The 20,611-nt window shown below is 43.0% G+C and overlaps 1 protein-coding gene and 1 long non-coding RNA gene across 2 annotated transcripts in view; one reads left to right on the forward strand and one right to left on the reverse strand.

Annotated features, from left to right (window-relative positions):
* The window catches only part of LOC143822494 (protein eyes shut homolog), a 672,231-nt gene that overhangs the window by 226,197 nt on the left and 425,423 nt on the right, over nucleotides 1-20,611 (forward strand). The window contains exon 14 of the mRNA XM_077307707.1: nucleotides 16,108-16,232. Within this exon, the coding sequence (XP_077163822.1) occupies nucleotides 16,108-16,232 (125 nt within the window). The remainder of the gene's footprint in view (nucleotides 1-16,107; nucleotides 16,233-20,611) is intronic.
* The window catches only part of LOC143822504 (uncharacterized), a 78,984-nt gene that overhangs the window by 17,238 nt on the left and 41,135 nt on the right, over nucleotides 1-20,611 (reverse strand). The gene's annotated exons all lie outside the window — the stretch shown is intronic.

Here is a 20,611-nt window from a genome sequence, read left to right on the forward strand (position 1 = left end):
CCTGTCAGTTGTTTAACAGTAGGAAATGCCGGCCCTTAATTATATGTGTGTTTTATTTTTACTTTTTACATGAGTAAGAATCTGTAATCCCAAGCTTGTTGCTTACTAGATATCTAAACTGCATCATAACAATGGTACACTTCAAAAGGGGAGTTTTGATCAATAGAAATGTCACAGTGGAAAAGACACTGTGAGCTGCTTGGGTATCAGTGGACTAATTTTCTACAAGGCATGAAAGCTGCCCTGTGTTCCAGAGGTCAGACCTCCCATGGAAATGCTGGTTGCTGTTATTTTCCAAGCAGTGACATAGATGGATCATTTCCTGCTGCCACTGGAAGCCGGCTTTAAATATTAACCGAGGGGTTTTTGTCCTCTATGCAACTTTTATAAAACATTTTGACTGCTTATCACTAGTTTTAAAAGAAAGCAAGAAATGTCATTCAGGCAAGATATTCTGGCAGAAAAGTGAGCTTTCATTAGACTTCCTATTATCAGGCTGATGAGGAAGAGAAGGATCTGTGGGAAATAAATAATTATGTGCATTACCATAGTATCTGAGTCCTCTGCTGTTGTTGCCATGGCTAGTAAAAAGTGACAAACCAAACCAAGACTTCTGTCAGGCAAAAGGCAGATGTTGATATTTATTCAGCTGTAACTTGTTTTCTAATGTTGATTAATGGCTTGCCTTGTTTGTCAAATGTGCTTTAAGGCAGTGATGTGAAATGTACAGTGTTAGGCATAGTAAGAAATATCAAGATTAATGAGTTACAAATTATTACCTCTGATTGCTTCTGCTTTTATGTCAGATAGGATCACATCAAGCAGATACAGCTTAATTCTACAAGATGGTGGGAGAATAAAATCTATTATGTGCACCATGATGAGGTTGAGTTTAGTTATTCTTATTTTGGAAAACAATTTTGATTAGTTTAGGGCTTAATATATTTTCTAAAAGGCCAGAAAAATATTTTACAATTCTAGAGGATGAAGGTTCCCTAGGGATTCCCCCCCCCCTTCTTTAAAATAACTTGTATGCAGATGCATTATTTGGGGGAAATGTAGCTTCAGTTTTATCAGGTAATGAAGTGTACTGTAGGACAGTGGTCCCCAACCTTTTTGAGGCTGGGGACCGGCAGGGCATCGGGCTGCGCCCATGCGGACCACGGCCGCGGGCCATGCCCGTGCATCAGGCCGCGCCCACGGGCTGCGCCCGCACAATGGGCCGCACCTGCGGGCCGCGCCTGCGCATTGGGCTGCACCTGCACAGGCCGCACATGCGCAATGCGCAGCCCGGCCCTGATTCCCTCTCCCCGCCCTCCCACAATAAGAAGCTTCCTGGGCTGCAAGCTTGCGGCCTGGGAAGTTTTTTACTGCGGGGAGGGCGGGGAGAGGGAGCCACGGCCCGGCGCCATGGCCTTCGCGGCCTAGCACCGGGCCGCGGACCGCAGGTTGGGGACCACTGCTGTAGGACTCAAGACAGCACTGAATGGAAGGACAAACTAAGTGAGTCATAATGCATTTGGGGCACTGTTCTGACCGAGCAGTGATATCAGGGCTCTCTCAGCCTCACCCACCTCACAGGGTGTCTGTTGTGGGGAGAGGGAAGGGAAGGCTACTGTAAGCCGCTTTGAGCCTCCTTCGGGTAGAGAAAAGCGGCATATAAGAACCAACTCTTCTTCTTGTTCTCCTTCTCCTTCTCCTTCTTCTTCAATAGTGTTATGTTACTTAGGAGAAAGACAAAAATCTATGTACTAAGGATACCTAGATGGGGCCCAGAAATTTTCCAGAATTACAACCACTTGTCCAGACAGTTCTTCAGAAGAAAATGGGTGCTTTGGAGGTTGGAGTTGATGACTTTAACACCCCACTGAGGCCCCTTCCTTCTCCAAGCTCCATTTCTTCCCAAGATCCACTCCTAAATCTCCAGGAATCTCCCAGCCTTAGATGGCAACCCTATGTAGTCTGGCCAGCGTACAACCCAAATCTCACATGTGGGCATTTTGAGGGACTCGCTGGCTCATTAGCACATCAGATTTCTTTTCCCAAATTTTATATCTCTGATTCATTTCCTGACATCACCTCGGTTTGAATCCCTCCTTCATTTTCCTGAGACTCATAATCCACCCCCTTCTGGACACATACCTATACACTTGGTATCCCTTCTCTTCCCATTTGTCCTTTTTCCCCTTCTTCAAGACCACCTTATTTCATAAATTGCAGGTTTCTTATCAAGCACACAACATATAACCTATTATTTTCCCTTTGAATTATTTGTCACTCAGCTACCTAGACCTCTGTATTAGCATAACTGATGCAGGGAGCTTTGACTATTGAAAGTGTATACCCTGAAAATCTCGTTGGCGTTTAAGTTGCTACTAGACTAATATGTTCTGAGTAGTGAGGTGTAGTCCACTGTATAGGATTAAAGGTTTCTTTATATAGCATTTCTGCATAGTGAGTAGTATAAGTGGATTGCAGCGGATTCTTAATCCTTGGTCCTTTCGGTATAATGTCCAGGTGTTTGCATTTAATAGGAAAGGAAATATCCGTCTGTACCTGTGCAAGTTTCTTTGTAAGGTTGATGGAGTTCCATTCCAAGCAGCTAAATGTGCCTTCCATAAGGATAGATTCAAATGAGTAGCCATGTTGGTCTGAAGTAGCACAATAAGAATCCAGTAGCAGTAAACATAAGGCTATAGCATTCTAGGCAAAGAGGAAAGGTGATGTGAAGGATGTAGTTTCCTTTTTTGTAGTTTTGTAAACTAGAGAAAGCACACATACACATGCAGGGATCTACTGTGCATGTGTAACCTTGCAAACTCTGGGTTGGGAAATTCCTGGAGATTTGCGGGTGAATCCTGTAGAGACCAGGGTGTAAGATGCACAGAGCTTTTATTCCAGTCCCAGGTCGATTCAGTCCCTGCCATCTCCACTGAATGCGATTTCCATTTTGATTTTGTCCAATTTAAAATTTCCCTCTGCATTGATCCGGAGTGACCCTAGTTTTATCCTGTGCTATTTAGGAATGGAAAAAACCCTCAATATTTTCAGACTCGGATTGAGAAAGCAAGAGCTCCCTGGTAGAGAGCTCTGATTGGCCAGGCTGACTCCGTGATAGAGATGTTCTGATTGGCCAAGGCTGCCCAGGTGACAAGCTTGCTTTAAAGGGAAAGCCCCTAATTTCTCTGCAGAAGCTTCTGTCATAGAGATTTGCATCTTGAATTTTTGGGGGTTTTTTTCTTCCTTCTTTGCCCTCTGCAATCCTCTCTCCCCCACCCCCCCTTCAAGAAAACAAAGATAGAGGCTCGGCTGTGCTTGGCTCCTCAAATCCTCTCCCCCCCTCTTCAAGAAAACAAAGAAAGAGGCTTCCCCTTCTTCTTCTGAGCCTCCCTAAGCACGTGCAGGAGACTTTTCTGTTTCATTGGGGGGGGGAAGAAGACCCGAGTTCAAATCGATCTGGATTCAACAGAATTGACAATGGAAAAACAAAGTAAGTGCAGATTCAGCACAGATTTGAAGAGGGGATGGACCTCAGCCATAGAATCTACTTTCCATTGCAGACATTCCCCCCCCCCGGGGGTGGATTTATCTCTATAGTTTGAAGATTTTGAGATTTTGAGAGTTCTCTGGCCTTACCCAGAGGCTGGGAACTCAAATTCTGAACACATAATGTAATTTGTTAAAAAATAAATGGTATATTGGGAAACACACATGTGCATGCTATTTATGTTTCTGGTTTAAATTAAAACACACAGAAACATGGCTCAGACCTTTCTGCAGTTGTTCTTTGAAAAGGAAGAAGTAGCTAAAAGAGGCCATCATGAGCATGAAAACTGTCAGCAGTATCCATTACTCTCAAGTATATATTTGTGAGGCAAAATGCATTAACCTCTCCTCAAGAGTAAGCAGGAATATTAGAAGGCCTAGTTCAGCTTGCAAGTGTTTGTGATTTCAATGTTATTCCTTTCAAGGCCTACAAGAATGTGGGAATTGAGCAAATTGTGAGGTGGAGAATTATGAACAGTTGCTAACATCCTGAGAAGAGCAGCCTTGATTACAGAGACCATCTGATACCATTGAGAAGAAAGTTGTAATAAGAGTATAGGCTAGAGAGAGTTATGCTAATGCCATGCTAGTATGCTGAGATAAGTTGTTCTTTATCATGATTGACTGCAATGTAGATAGCATTTTTTATGCTATTGGATTTTATGCTGCAACACAGTGGCCATCTAATACCAAGGTATTCAGTATGTTAGATAGAAAAGTTAGACCACCAGTTCTCAACCGCTTGGCCGCGACGACCCCGGCAGTGGTGGCAGGGTTGGTGCGCACACGTGCACAGTTTATGCAACACTTTGTACACATGCGCACAACAGTGGGGGCTAAAACCTTCTGTTTCTGTTCATTGTCTGAGTCACATAGCCCTACCAGTCCTACCAAATATTTATTTATTTATTTATTTATTTTATCATACTTCTATACCGCCCTCCCCGGAGGCTCAGGGCGGTTTACATTATAACAGAAAACAATACATAAAACATATATACATAAGGAAGCACAAATGTAGAATTTATCATACGACAGATAATTCATAGTCGGAAAGTTTAGAGCTGATAGCATATAAACATTAGTTGTAGTATTCCATTTTCAGATTAATTCTCTTATGTAAACACTGAATTGAATGCTGTCATTGAACTAGCATTTGTATTTGAGATTAATCTATATATGAGCACTCAATACACACATACATCAGCATTTCTGTAACTCCACTCCTGTGTATGTACATTGGATGGAGAAGTTGTTATCTGAACACATTTGGTAATTGTAGCAAAGTTGGGTAAAGTGCCTGAAATTTGTGAGTTTACATAAACCCACCATTTTGTTTATATCTCAGTAGATCAGCAAGGAGGGTGTTAAAATTAACCCCTTAACAAAAGTGATTATTTTTCTTTAGGGCAAATACACAGGGAGCCAGCTGAGAAATGAGGGTAAAGAATATTGTGGTGTTTAAAGTATAATCAACAACAACAAAACACAATATGGAAAAAATAAGGATCATGTTGCTTAGGACTAAAGCAATTAATTATTACATAATTACAATTAAATTCTAATCACTGATATAAGATGGCATGCTGCAAACAGGGATGAGCACGAACTGGCTCACATATATAAATTTGTGATGAATTTTTGGCAGTTTGTGGTTTGCGAACTAAAGAGCCATCATGACCTTCCATAAATTTTAAGACAGTTTGTGAAGAGCAGGAAACTGGGGTTTAAATGACTTAACTATTTAAGCCCCTGCTTTCTGCTCTTCATGAACCACCATGAACTGCCTTAAAATTCACAAGCTTTTCATGGGGAATCTTGTTTTCTGCTCCCCATGAAATGGCCCAGAGCCATTTAAATTCATTTTTTGTTTCCTACTTCTTTCTGCTCCTCATGAAAAGCAGTGGAGAACAGAAACCATTGGTCACAAACCCATATGAACTAATTGGATTTGTGAACCAGCCTGCCTGTTTGTATTAGTTTGTGGTTTCATTTGTGGTATGGCTGCAAACTTCATCATGAGCATGCCAGGTGGAATAGGCTGAACTGCTTCAACTCTTGGGCAGAACACTGATGCCCTTTGTCATAGTAAAGTTCATCTCAAGCAGTTGTACCACTGCTCAATAGCTGCATGTTCCACAGGAACAGGTCATTGCAGAGCTTATGGCTGTTTCTTCCCCAAATCAAGACCTTTGTTTTCTCTATATACAATTGAGGCACAAAGCCCTGAATCATTCTGGGGTCATCAACATGGTGAGTTTATATTGTAAAACAGGCAACCACTTACAGTTCTTTCCTTTTTGTACCTACATACCTTATATATAAAATGTGATTCATACTTCTGACAACATACTGAAAGTTTCAAAGACTCCTATTGGTGGAATCTCCTCCACTTAGGGCCAATTACCACTCTTCCTCAGGATTCTGCACATACCCCCTTCCCTTCAGGCCTGCTGTAAAGGAAACCTCTAGCAGCCCCTGACTGAGGGGAGGGATGTGTTTCCTTCTCAGATCGCACAGGGAAGTCTGGGGGCATGGGTGTGCTTTCCTTTTGCGGAGGGAAAGCTTTCCCATTTTGCCTAATTGCTGGATGAAAAGGAGGCCACAGAAAAGCCCCTTCTCACAGTGTGGCTGGCCTCACTGCTGGAGGGAAGACACAACAAAGCCATGCATGTCTGTGATCATTTGAGGCCTACCGGGCAAGGTTGTTGTGCAGATGAAGCTGGATGCCTCAAGTGTTTCATCTCCACAACTTGTGTGGGAGGCCTTAAATGTTTCTTCTATACAACAATCCTGTGCACTCTCCAAAGCAGCCATTTTCACCTTGGAAGCTGATCTTTGGAGATGAACTGTAATTCCAGGAACTTTCCAGGCCACACCTGGAGGTTGGCTACCTCTGGGTTGGAAATATTCCTGGAGATTTGGAGAAGGACCTTAAAATGGTACAATGCCTAACAGTCCACCCTCCAAAGTAGCCATTTTTGCCTGCTCATCATCTAGAGATGAGCAGCAATAGTAGAGACGATGGTAGAGGTTTGCAGGCTGAGGTTGGGGTGGAGTGGTGCAGGTGCTTCCCACTTGGGCTACAGGCTTTGGCCAGCCCTTACCAGCAACTATTTGTATTTTGAGGTGCAGATAGACAGACAGAAAGACTAGCATGGTCCCTGCGGTCTGGAAAGTGCAGGAAGATCTAAATAAAGAATATTTACATCCTGAAATTGTAAATGGTGAACAAGTAAATGACTGGAGAACCATGGGAAATAAAGTGAGTTTTCTCAAGCTTGGCTTGGTAAATAAAAATCAGTATTTGCCAGGAAGGTCCTATGAAATCAAAGGCATAAGTGGCCCGGAATTTCCAGTGGAGTTAGCTTTACAGGAAAGTAAACAGTAAGACTTTTTTTTGGGGGGGGGGCGGCTAGGTGATCCACTTTTATTAGGCAATGACTTGGCCTTGAGGAAAACAGGAACTGCAAATGTCAGCAGTAGGCCTCAGGCTTCAGAAGAGCAGACATCACAAGCCAAGCAACAGAGCATTCTAGCCAAGGAGTGTCTGTGGCCATTCCTTTTGAAGGGGTGCATGTAAGAGAGAAGAGCTTTCCCTTCGGCCTAACTTCTTGGAGATGAGCTGTAGTTCCAGGAGATCCTGAGAACCACCTGGAGGCTGGCCTCCCTAAACCTCAGTGGGGTACAATGCTACAGAGTCACCCCTCCAAAGCAGCCATTTTTGCCTGGGGAGCTGATCTTTATAGTCTGGAAATAAGTAGCATTTCCAGGAGATCTCAAGGCCCCACCTGGAGGTTGGCTGTCCCAGTTCTGGAAATATTCCTTGAGATTTGGAAGCGGGGCCCCAAAAGTGAATAATGCTTCTGCAGCCACATTGCATCCCCTGACCTATTTCAGGTCAAGAAAACATTGCAGAGAGGAGGTAAGGCTGCCTGATTGGTGTAGGTTCATGTTCTGGAATTCCACACTACCTAGGTGTGTATAAACCGGACTAGGTTCAAGACTCCCTGTATAGAGAGACCTCCTCTTAGGGTTGGCACTAAACTCACACCAAACCATGAGCTAGTACCTGTTGTATTACAGAATGCCACCACCTTTACTACTAGTCATTTAAATAATGAATATCAGCTGGATTGTGCTGTCCTATTTCTCCACCTGCACGGTCAGGAGCATGCATTAAAAAAAACGAGAAACAACTGGCAGGCAAGTGTCAACGGTGAAAAAGCAACATGACCGTGCAAATGGACATATCCAGAGTCTGCTGTTCACCAAACAATCCATTGTTTGCTTGTAGGTGCTGAGCCTAAACCAAACCAGTAGCATTCAGACATGCCTAGCTGTAACTATATTTTACAGTGTGAGGGTACTTATTTAGCATGAGTAAAAAAGATGGATGAAAAGTGTCTTTTAAAAAGCATGTTAGCATTTCAACTGGAAAAGCGGGTAAAAGCAATAGTTTGTGTATGTGCTGGAGAGGGCTCTTGTGCCTCTTTGTGCATGCCAGGCCAGGGGGGGGACTTGTTTCTGTCCTGCTTACATTTAGACCAGTCAACCAGGGAAAGAAGATTTCCAGGGCTTTCTTACTATCACCTCACCTCGCATTAGTTCCTGGGAAGAGACCAGAGTAGGGCAGGAGAAAGAGCTCCCACAATGCCTTTGAAGAAGAGAAGAAACTACTGCTTCAAGAAGTTGGATGTGGTGTGACGATGCAGATAATCTCCCCTTCCTTCCTAGGCTTCGTCAGAAATCTGATCAGAATATTTGGTCTGACATTGCTGTAGGGCTATGATCTGAAAGGTCATGCAGCAAATCCCGTCTATATGTGCAGCAAAGCATTGGATTTGCTTTCCCCTTTATAATAGCCATACAAACCGCAGTGTGAAACAACATTTGCAATTCAGGATAGGCTTCAGAAACCTGCCTGAACAGCTCTTGCTTAAAAACTAAATGATACTGGCAGCACCGTCCCAAGAGAGACACAGTGATATTCCCTCTCTACCATAGTGGGTAAATGTGTTAGAATAATCAACCTGGGAAAAGATCCCCAACGGAATTTCAGTTATGTGCATATCCTGAACAAAATGAGAGTGGAACTCTCCTGTCATGCCATAGTCCCATAGAGGGGCCAGAAAGAGCCATGATAGAAACCCAAAATAATGTTTCTAGATAAAGAAAGATAGAATGTTTTCTTGACATTAGCAAGCCCTATGAGATGACAGTGAAAGCGGCAAAGTGTGATTAGTTCGCTGCAGAAATCTCTTCCACTAGTTCTGCCTGGCCCAATTCTTTAGGGCAGGGGTAGTCAACCTGTGGTCCTCCAGATGTTCATGGACTAAAACTCTCATGGGCCCCTGCCAGCATTTGCTAGCAGGGGCTCATGGTAATTGTAGTCCATGAACATCTGGAGGACCACAGGTTGGCTATCCCTGGTTTAGGGTAGTTCGGATTCTTACTGCCCTCAGGGAAGGGCATCAAAATACTAGTGGATTTAGGCTGTGAGGTCTTTGCAAGTTTTTTTTTGCAGATAAAGTCTTGTTGTTCCACTGCAAACTTATCAAAGTGGACAAGCTGCTGGGGTCAGTGAGAGCGACTACTTGCCTCCTTGATCCCTGTCCATCATGGCTGCTTAAGTTGGGTGATTGATGGATCGGTGATCCTCTGAGGGAGATTATTAGCCTCTCCCTTTCTTTGGGAGACTTCCCTCAGGCTTAAGGCAGCAGTGGTTCATCCTCTTCTGAAGAAACCATTGTTGGACCAACGGGACCCTGTCAGCTAACTCCCAGTATTGCATCTTGCATTCCCAGGCAAGGTAGTTGAGAGAGCTGCTGTGGACCAACTCCTGGCATTTTTGGAGGAAACCTTGGCCCTGGATCCATGCCAGTCTAGCTTCCAGCCTGGCCATGGGGTGGAGACTGTGCTGTTCGCTCTGATGATCTCCGGTGCCAACTGGATCCGGATTGGCCATTCTCAAGTAATTAGATCTATTGACCGCTTTTGATGTAGTCGATCATGGGCTTTTGGTTCACCACACTGACACTGGGATAGGGGGAACAGCCTTAAGGTGGCTGACCTCCTTTCCTGAGAACAGGTTCCAGAGGGTTGCAGCACTGGAGGAGTTGCCGTCCCCCTTTGTGCTCCCTTGTGGGGTGCCACAGGGGCCGATACTCTACCCTATGTTTTTTAACATTTATATGTGCCCTCTAGACCAGTTGATATGGAGTTATAGGCTGGGGTGTCATCAGTTTGCTGATGACACCCAGCTTTATTTCCTAATGGATGGATGGATGGATGGATATCCCTGCAGAAACATTCACTAGTTGTTCGGAAACAGTGGCTGGATGGATCAGTTAGAGTCGCCTGACACTAAACCCCTCCAAAATGGAGGTCCTGTGGCTGGGCAGAAGGGGGCAGGGTCAGGAAGTGTGATTACTCTGCCTGGATGGAGTGCAACTGACATCTGCACCATTGGTCAGGAATTTGCAGGTGATCTTTGATGCCTCGCAGTCTGTGGAGGCTCAGATCACAAAGTTAGCCCTGAATGGTATTTTGCCACCTGCACCAAACATAGCTACTAACACCCTACCTGTCCTCGGAACATGTGGATACAGTGATACATGCAATAGTCACTTCCAGATTAGACTTCTGTCACTCCATGCAGGCCCACTCTTGTCCTTGACCCAGAAATTACAGCTGGTACTGAATGCAGCTGCACGGGTCCTCAATAAATCATCTTGGAGGACCCATGTCCAGCCGCTGCTGAGATAGCTGCATTGGTTGCCACTCTGTTTCCAGGTTAAGTTCAAGGTATTGTTTTTGACCTTTAAGGCTATACATGGCTTGGGTCCCACCTAACAGCTTGGTATAGTAGTTAGGAGTGCGGACTTCTAATCTGGTGAGCTGAGTTTGATTCCACGCTCCCGCACATGCAACCAGCTGGGTGACCTTGGGCTCGCCACAGCACTGATAAAGCTGCTCTGACCAAGCAGTAATATCAGGGCTCTCTCAGCCTCACCTACCTCACAGGGTGTCTGTTGTGGGGAGAGGAATGGGACCATAAGCTGCGTTGAGACTCCTTCGGGTAGAGAAAAGCAGTATATAAGAACCAACTTTTCTTCTTCTACCTACCTACCTGCAGGACTGCTTATCTCCTTATGCCCCCCACAGGGCACTTCACCCTGTTGGTATGAATTTGCTGAGTCTCAGGGCCCCTGGAAATTAACCTGGCCTTGACCAGGGCCAGGGCCTTTTAGGTTTTGGCCCCTACCTGGTAGAATTAGCTGCCAGAAGAGCTGTGGGTCCTGATGGAACTCTCTGGGTTCTACAGGGCCTGCAAGATTGAACTTTTTTGCCATGAATTTGGGTGTTGCTGGTACTGGGGATCAGCAGCAGACCTCTTCCAAACCCCTGGGTCCAGAGTTAAGTGACCTGCCTGGTACCAATGAGTGATCCACCCCTGGTTCTTCTTCTTTTTCCATCACCAGTCATTGACTGTGTCCTTTACTGGTTTTCAGCTGCTTGAGATGTTGGGGAAAGAGTTTTATATTTTTAACCACCATTTTGATTCTATTTATCTTGGGGAATTGTTGTTGTAATATTAGCATCTATTAAAGACTGGATTAATGTTTGATGGTTTTATGTACCGTGAACCGCCGTGAGCCAGCTGGGAGCGGCACATAAATAAATAAACAAGCAAACAAATAAATAAATAAATAGCTATACAATAATTCAGAACAAGTGGTGTCAGTTATCAAAGATGGTTAAATAAAAGAAATACTGTAAGATTTTGAATGTTTTAAGCATGTATGTATTTAAAGTAAAAGTGCTATTATTAAATGGGTTGCCTATATGCTTTATAAAGTTTATATCACTGGTACTTGGTTTTACATTTTATGGTAGATGCGGCCCAGGCCAACAAAGTGACATTTGTGTCAAATCCGGCCTTTGTAACAAATGAGTTCAATACATCTGATTCTAGGTTACTTGGGCCAGCCATTCTGTTGTTGATGTAGTTGCATACATGCCAATTTTACTTTTTAAAAACTGGATTAACGTTCATTTATAGCCTCCCTTTTTAAAGGTGGGAGATATTTTTCTTTTATCATCAGGTTAATAGCTAGTTTATAAGACACTTGCATCCTCCAGAAATTTTTGCATTCAAAGAATGCAGCACTGCAGCCTCCAAGACAACCTTATGCTATTCCAGGAAAGCAAGGACCCAGAAGCAGCATAGGAGTGTGGCAGAGGCCTACAGTGGGAAGGAGGGTCCAGTGAAAATCCATCCATAGAAATCCTCTCAGGGATTGAAGCTGTACATTTCTCAAAACGATCAGTGTTCTGGTCTGTACAGTCTACACTAGAAGTTTTGTCCTATTTGCAGACCGCAGATACTGTGTGTATGCTAAATTGTGCCTTTTGGCTGATAATTGTTTATTTTGCTAGAAGGCGGCCGGGACTTACCCTGGTCGCTATTGATGCAGTGGGAGGGAAGGAGGGAGGGAGAAAGTCATGGCAGGCACAGGCATTCTACCATTCTGTGTGCCAGAGGGGAGGAGGCAGGGACACGGCTATAAAAGGAGCCACATGCTCAGAGCCTGCCCTTCTCCCAACAGCTGAGCAAGATATTTCCCTCCCACCCACTACAAGTTTTCGTAGATTTACAGTTGTTTAAAAAAAAGGTTCGTCAAAGTTTATGGTGTTAAGGTTATGTTTTATATCACAGCAGGCAGAAAGGGGCAGGGGGAGGAGCCTACTTTGATGACGAAAGGCAGGTCAGGAGCACTTGATGCCACCACACAGGGGCCTCCACGAGACAGCAGGCTGTGAACTGTGAACCCCAGCTAGGGAAGGCAAAAAGTTTACAGGGTCAGATGGCCTGGGGTGGGCCAATGTTGGTACATGCCTCCAGTGGAAGGTACATCTCCCTGGTGAGGACACCCAATGGCAAGGAACCTGGGGGCTGCAGGAGAACATGGCAGACTCCCAAAGGTGCCATCGGGAATATGGGGTTAAAGTGGTCAGCTGACCACAACTCCTATCTCCATGCCCTGCCAAAACTGTTATGTTAAAAGATCAATAAAGCTGTGGCCAGTTGTTAAGCCGAAATCCCTGGTTTTCGTATCTTCTCTTAGCCCAACATGCCCAACCTTCAAATCAATAGGTATTATTATTCTCTTAACTCTAGCCCAAGAGGGATGTTTCAGTCACTGGGGAAAAATATATACAAATGCATACTTCATATGTCAAGGAAACTCAGTTCACTGGTTAGTCAGATTCTAATTCCTTTCATTGAATTAGAGCAATATAGAAGTCCAAAAGAAGACAGTGATTCCCTAATATTGAGCTTGGATTTGTAGCATAGTACAATTACTTTAAAGAGAAGTACATACAGGACATTAAAGTGTAGGAGGATTCGTAAAGAATATTAGGAATTGGGTTTCTGTGGTCTGTGAATTTTAACCAACGTAAGTCTGAGAATCCTATTCATGGTGTAATCTTTAATAGATTTAAAAACTAAGACCATTAACTTCATTGAATTTAGAAGGATGTGACTCTGCTTTGGATTGTCTGGTAGGATTGCTTCTCAGTGAACCTTAAATGTTCCTAGAAAAGCTAAGATTAAGGAAGGAAAGATGAGCATTTATTTGAGGGTATATTTGTGGCCAACGCCAATCGATAACTGTGGAAATCTAAGAATATTTGCAAGGAATATCTTTTTCATTTTTAAATTTTAATAGGCTGTTTCAAACAAACAAGAATAATGAAATAGGAATCCCACCTCCCCGATAGGAATATACTTCACAATACCTTTAATTTAATTCATAGTGAATGCCAGGTATCTTACAACTTGGGTGATTTGGCTGATGAGGTGGAGCTGGCAGCAGGCAGAGAATTACATTTTCCTAAATGTCAGCCTTTTATACAGTGTGAATTTATTGGCGATTTTCCAGAGATGTACTTTGGGAATTACATTTAATCCATTGCTTGTACTCCAAAGGAGTACAAAGTAGGAAGATGATTATAATTTCAAGACCATCATTTAAAATAAATATTTTGATCAGACACGTGCTATGCTCATGTTTTCTGGGCTGATCCTTCAAATGGCGGTAGTAAAATTCACATCACCTTGCATCACTGCTGGGTATTATATAGAAGGATTCTCCCAACCCATCCTTTTTGAACTACTCAAGTACCTGTGGAATTACAGTGGAAACTGAAGCTACATGTGATGCAATGAATGAAATCCAGTTGCTGTATGTTTAAGTACAAGGAAGGCAAAAATGAGACTGATAGGCACAAGCAAAGTCCTTGCTTGAGAAGGAGGAGAGTCTTTGAAGTTTCCTGCAATATTGAAAGCTTTGTGCACCCTGATAAAAGTACTAGTCCTTTTTTTAAAATGGAATTCTCTGCTTGATTTATATATTAAGGGGAAGTTGGCAATTAGTCTGTGGGTGAATGCAGAGAATAGCACGAGAATTAAAAAATAGTAATAAAAATTAGCCAGACAAAGCCTGAAAGAAATCAAAAGAACTGAAAGAAAATATCAAGCCTGCAAAAATTCCATGTCACTGCAGAGAGCCTGAAAGTGCTTTCAGCTTGTCAAATGCCTGCTTGACAGAAACTCGGATTTCAAAACATCTACCATACTTTTATATCCTAGAACAATACACTCTTTATTTTGCTAACAAAAGTGCTTATTTCTTTTATTTAGCCTATGACTAACGTTATCCTTCTGAAGAGCTAGACTGCTTGTTATATTTCTACCAGCTGTGCCTTACTTCGGTATTCCAAGATATGCTGAGTTTTAGTAAAACATTTAATTTAATTCAGCATTACAGTCGGATGCTTTAGGATGTCATGGTCTACAGGATGAGCTTTCAAAATAGCGGTCTGATAGAAAAGCTCGCCAGTTTCTCTTCCCTCAGAAATCAAAGCATCATCTCATTCTAATAATGTTTAGCCAGTGATGATCATGTAATGGTCACATATTTGCACCGTAGGTGGTTCTGGCCATTTGAAGGGTGCTAGGATGATCAGCTGACCTTGCTTGTTATTTTTCCCCTTCTCGAGCCTCATATGAGCACTGATTAAATGAGCGATAAGGTCCAGGATAGATCGATTTTTCACATTTTTAATTTAAGAGGTAAAATGTTCTATCACAGTTGAGGCTGAAAATTATAGCTGAGATAATAGAGGTCTGACTCCAGTGAAGTTAAAAAAGGGAAAGTTGTCCCTCAAAGGTCAAGGCACCTCGTGGTCCAAGATGATTAAAACTAAACTGTTTGCAGTATGAATCCCAAGGTGCGGCTATATCTCAGCTGCCATGACATTTAGCCAGTGACTTTTCATAGTTGTTAATAATGTATAGCCACCCCCAATATAAATTTGCAGTGACAGAACTGGCCTGTAAGAGTGGAGTAGTTAACAAGATTTATTCCGCACAGAAAATGCAGATTTACAGAGGGGGTAAAGAAATCAGGATGAATGTCAGAAGAATTTTTCAGGAGACAATCTTATTCCATGATCATTCAAGATTGAAGTAGTTCATTCTGATTACTTGCTCTCTTCAGAACCCCTCATTATTGGAGGAAGAAATGTTCTTCCAGCTGTTTTCTAACTCAGGATTATTATCAAGAGACATTCAGAGAAATATACACTCTAAACAAATTAACGTTATGTGCAACTCCATTCATCAATCCTGTTAGAAGGAACCCAAACTACAGGCAAACAAGAGGCTACAAGTATGGCCTTAAGCCAACTGCTGTTAATGATCTCCTGAATAACCCAGCAAACTGTTCAGTTGGATGAAACCAGTTTTTGATTGTAGCCTTCAACCTGACAGTTATACAAATTATTCATAAACTGTGAAATGTCACCAGATATATGAAAAGAAATAAGAAAGGGGTACAGGTGAGAAATAGAGACAAAGAACTGTGGGTTGCAGCAGGAAATGGGTTGGAATTGAAGTCAAGAAAGGTAATTTGACATTTGAAAGTTGCAGACCTCTTGACTAACTGAATAGAGTTGTTTAACCAGACAACAGTTGTTCTTTGTTGATATGCTCTGGATATAGGAACATAGGAAGCTGTCTTGGTACTGTCAGTTCAGTTCTCAAGCTGATGTCTTTGCCAACCATGAGAAGATAACCAATATCCTTTATTAATTGAAGAAGCTGGGGGCTGAAAAGCATTTTTTTTAAACCACTGATCTTCCTCCTTAGGTGTTCTATCATGAGGGTGCTTTCGCACATGCTGAATAATGCACTTTGAATCCACTTCGGCAACCTTTTGCAAGTGGATTTTGCTACTTCACACAGTCAAATCCAGTTACAAAGTGCATTGAAAGTGGATTTGACTGTTTGGTAGTCTGCTCCAATAATTTTGGGGCCAAAGTTTAGTCTCCTTGGTATGAGTATGAATAAGAGGTGGTGGCCACTGAATATGCAATGTGTCAAAACTAGAAAAAAACCAAGATTGATTGTCAGCAAAAACCTCCTTATTCCAGCATGAAGATATGTTGATAGATTATTACTAAATTGCTATGGATTTTTTTTTCTTTCAGCTGCCCCAATGGATTTTCTGGTCCTTTTTGTGAAATAAACATTAATGAGTGTGGCTCATCACCTTGCCTACATGACTCAGTGTGTGAAGATCTTATTAACGGATACGTCTGCAAATGTCAGGAAGGTAACTACTGGTAAAACATTCTGAATTGAAGCATATTTGCTTCATCAGTGTCACTATGGAAGATTTTTAACTGCGCAAAACATTCTCACAGGATAGGGTTGAGCGCTCCGGTGCACTTGGCTACTTTGGCGAGCACCAATGTCCAAGGCGGCCAGTGCCATGGTGCGGAGGGAGGGGCGGCGGCATGCTAGCCAGCGCCCCTCCATTCCGCGGCAGTGGCTGGTTGAGGCTTCGGCGCTTGCCAAAGTGGCTGAAGCACGCCGGAGTGCTCAACCCTGTCACCGGATGTCTGTTGTAGGGAGAGGAAGGAAAGGCAATTGTAAGCCGCTTTGAGACTCCTTCTGGCAGAGAAAAATAGCATACAAAAACCAACTCTTCTTCTCTTCTTCTTTCCTTTGGACATCTTTGACAGAAGCACTTTTCTCCATGGGCTTATTTGCTCTGCATTTTTTAAGCTGATTGGGTTTGGTTAAACGCCATCTACATCTGACTCCAATCTCTACTCTGATCCTAGTTGGGGGGAGTTTCTCCAATCTGCATAGCTGAGGATTGACTCTGCAGGCATACTACATATTTGCCGGCATATCCAAGAATGTATTTTCTCCATTTTATCAAAGGAATGCAGGCCCATGGTACTCTTTTCTGGGTGCAGATGTCCTGCCTCTTCCAGGCTTTCTCCCCACCCGCTAGCCACACTATGTTATACTGCTTTATTTGCTCCCTTAAAGGTATAGGTAAAGGTATCCCCTGTGCAAGCACCGAGTCATGTCTGACCCTTGGGGTGACGCCCTCCAGCGTTTTCATGGCAGACTCAATATGGGGTGGTTTGCCAGTGCCTTCCCCAGTCATTACCGTTTACCCCCCAGCAAGCTGGGTACTCATTTTACCGACCTCGGAAGGATGGAAGGCTGAGTCAACCTTGAGCCAGCTGCTGGGATTGAACTCCCAGCCTCATGGGCAGAACTTTCAGACTGCATGTCTGCTGCCTTACTAGTCTGCGCCACAAGAGGCTCATATCCGCTCCCTTAAGTGATGTGAAAAGCTTTAATATCAGAAAAAGTAATGAGCAGCCCTTCTTACTTAAATCTACTTCTTCCTCCCTTCTTCCAGTTTGCACATGCCTTACACAGTGTAGGAGGAAGGAGGGGGTGAAGGGGACAGGAAGGGGAGAAATGCTTCCCAGGGCTGCCCTCTTTCGGGCCTTTTTTTAAAGGGAAGGGGACCTATTACACTGGGATTTCTTTGTTTAAAAATGATTGTACATTGACATTAGTTTCATTCTTTAAAAAAATTAAAAATTACATTGAATATTGTGACTATGGCCCACAGGCAATGAACTTCAACAGAATTGTGGTGGCTTAATTAGTAAGATGCTTGCCTTGCAATCACAACTTTATAAGTTTGTGTCTGGGTATAGATCCTGAGATTTTTTTTTCCCATGCAATTTTAATTATTTTCTTTTTTTCTTTTCTTTTTTGCTTTTGAAAAGCACATGTTTTAAATATGCACCTTTTAAAACTTTTGACTTCCTTTTTTAGTTGTTTAAAAGTAAAAAATTAATTAAAGCTCCTGTGTGTGTGTGTGTGGGGGGAATCTAAAGATCCACAGTTGGAGTTGAACTCATAAAGTTATGGTTGCAAGGCAAGTACCTTACTAATTAAGCCACCACAGGTCTATTGAAGTTGTCTGTTGAAGTTGTCTGTTGAAGTTGTCTATTGAATATTGCCTGTGAGCAATATTCACAATGTTCACTACTGGTTTTTTTAAATTAAAGAATGAAATGATGTGCCTCTGTACAATGGTTTTTCAAACAAAGTAATCCCAGTATAAAATGTCCCCTTCACTTTTTAAAAAGAAGACCAGAAAGAGGCCAGCCCTGGGGAGTGCTCCCCCCCCCCCGTGAAGCTCGTGCACCCTGGAAGAAGAGAGGAAGAAGCAGCTTGATGTAAGGAGGGCTCACCTTTACTTCTTCCGATATTAATGCTTATCACACCACTTAAGGGGGCTAATTAAGCAGCATAACATGAAGCAAGCACTAAAATGGAACCACAGGATGTCAAAGTGGCCAAAAACCAACCAATCAGCAGAGACCCATCAACAGCTCAAACAAAGAGAAACAGTCTCAGCAATCTGGTGTGCAGAATTAATCTGCGATTTGGATGAGAAAATGCAAGAAGTAAGATAGGGGCGGAGTGCAGGAACAGATGCGATCAAGGGAGGGTGGAATCAAGATCTAACTTGGTGTGGCCGGGCATCCTGAGTGTCTAAATTAGTTCTGTGGATTCTGGACCTTTTGTGTAATCATGTCTCTTCTAATATCGTAAGTCTGTTCCTTACATCTCTAAACTGCCTTGTTCACTTAGGCACTAAATAAGCAGTAGACATGTTTCTGCCACAATTAAGAACATTAAACTTCCATTGATTTTCAGTGGAGAGATCTAAACATGAGTTCTCAACTCCCATACCAAAGTCTTTCCTGCTACTGATCCTAGTCCAGCACAGCTGATATTGTAAGAAGCAAGGATCTTCCAACTTCGGGAAATGTTTCCAGACCACAGAGGATTAGGGTGACCCATGCTGATTAGCACTTGTGGACACTGCTGGAGCCGCTTCCTGTGAGAAGTTTGAGGCAGACAAATTGTGTTGAAGGGGCAGAAGGGAATGCCTGAAAGAAAAGGGTTTAAGATGGCAGTTTCCCAGGGTACATTTGCATCTGTTCCTCGTGCACTACCTCCATCCTCTCCTCCTTCGCCTCCACAGGAGACACAGAAGGCTTGGTGGACTCTGGAGTTTCTCTTCCAGTTGTGCAGTATCCACTGGGTCTCCAGGGTGGACTTGGGAACTCAAGAATTCTTGTTTTCTAAGGTCAGCTCAAAAGATAGCTAAGGCTGCTCCTCCTCTTGCTGTTGAGCCACAACACCTGCAAGAGGGACAGCCTGAGTGGCAGACCCCCTTTCCAGTGCCAGCATCTACTGGCACTTCTGCAGGCAGTGAAGAAATTTAAAAGAGCCTTGGTAGGCAACTTCAAGGTATTTACCAAATACAGAGGGTAAAGTGGTAGAACACTGCTGTGAGACGGGCCTCTGCACAGTTGGTAGGAAAGTTACAATGCTCCCCATCCCACTACTCTTCCATTTAGATTTTTCCCTACAGCCCTGCTGCACTCCCCCCCCCCAGTCACTCTTTCTGTCCCCTTGGACTAGTAGAATCATAGAAGAGAATAATAGAATCATATAGTCCAGGGTCATCTAATCCAAACCCCTGCACAATGCAGGAACTCACAACTAATGGGCCACCCACAGTGATCCCAGTTCTTTGCCGTAGTTGATGCAGTAGGCTATACTCTACGATGACTGTGCACTAACTAACCTGCTCTTGAACTTGACTCACTATACTGCTGCCCCTTTACTTTTTCTCTATCTGTACTCCTCAGCACATAGTTTGAATTGCTTATTTTCTTCCAAAACGATACAGTCTAACTTTATTTTCACAAAACTGCACCTAAGCTTGCTTTCATAACACCTGATTCATAAAAATAAATACAACTTATAGTGCACATATACAAGTGAAAAACAAAACAAAAACTGCTAATAATTTTTCCACCTAAAGCCTCTATCTTCCCACTAAATGAATCCTTAGTCTTTCTGAAATCCTACCTTCAGTTTTTGGAAGACTAAGGGCATTTCTGCACATGCTAAATGTAGCACAATATTTGCCGAATGTAGGTGGCATATCCCGGCCCCTCCACATGATGTCGCCTACATTCAACATCTGGGCAGCATTTTATTCATTTTAGCTCAGTTTTCTAGTCTGTCATGATCATCCTGGTTTTTTATTCTGTCTTCTGGTGAGTTTGCTACCAATCCCAGTTTAGTATCATCTGCAAATTTAATCAGGACCTCCTCTATTCCTTCGATCCATCTACTTAATAGGATCCATACCACATTTTACCAACTTGCCAATAAGAATATTATGTGGAACCTTATGAAAAGCCTCACTGAAATCAAGATGAACTATGTCCATGGCATTGCCCTGATCTAGCAAGATAATAACTTTCTCAAAAAAGAGATAAGGTTGGTCTAAAATGACTTATTCCAGAGAAACCCATGCTGACTCTTAGTAATCTCCTGGGATTACAACTGATCTCCAGGTGACAGAGATCTATTTACCTGGAGAAAATGGCCACTTTGGAAAGTGAACCCTATGGTATTTTACCCCATTGAAGTCCCTTCCCTCCCCAAATCTTATCCTTCTCAGTCTCCACCTCCAAAATCTCAACATATTTCCTGACCTGAAGCTTGGAACCTTACCTACAGTAAACTGTATCTAATTAGATATTTTCTTCAGAATCAGCTGCAGGGAGTGGTGGGTGGGGTAGG

This window comes from Paroedura picta, chromosome 1 (genome assembly GCF_049243985.1).
Source record: "Paroedura picta isolate Pp20150507F chromosome 1, Ppicta_v3.0, whole genome shotgun sequence".
Classification (NCBI taxonomy): Eukaryota; Metazoa; Chordata; class Lepidosauria; order Squamata; family Gekkonidae; genus Paroedura; species Paroedura picta.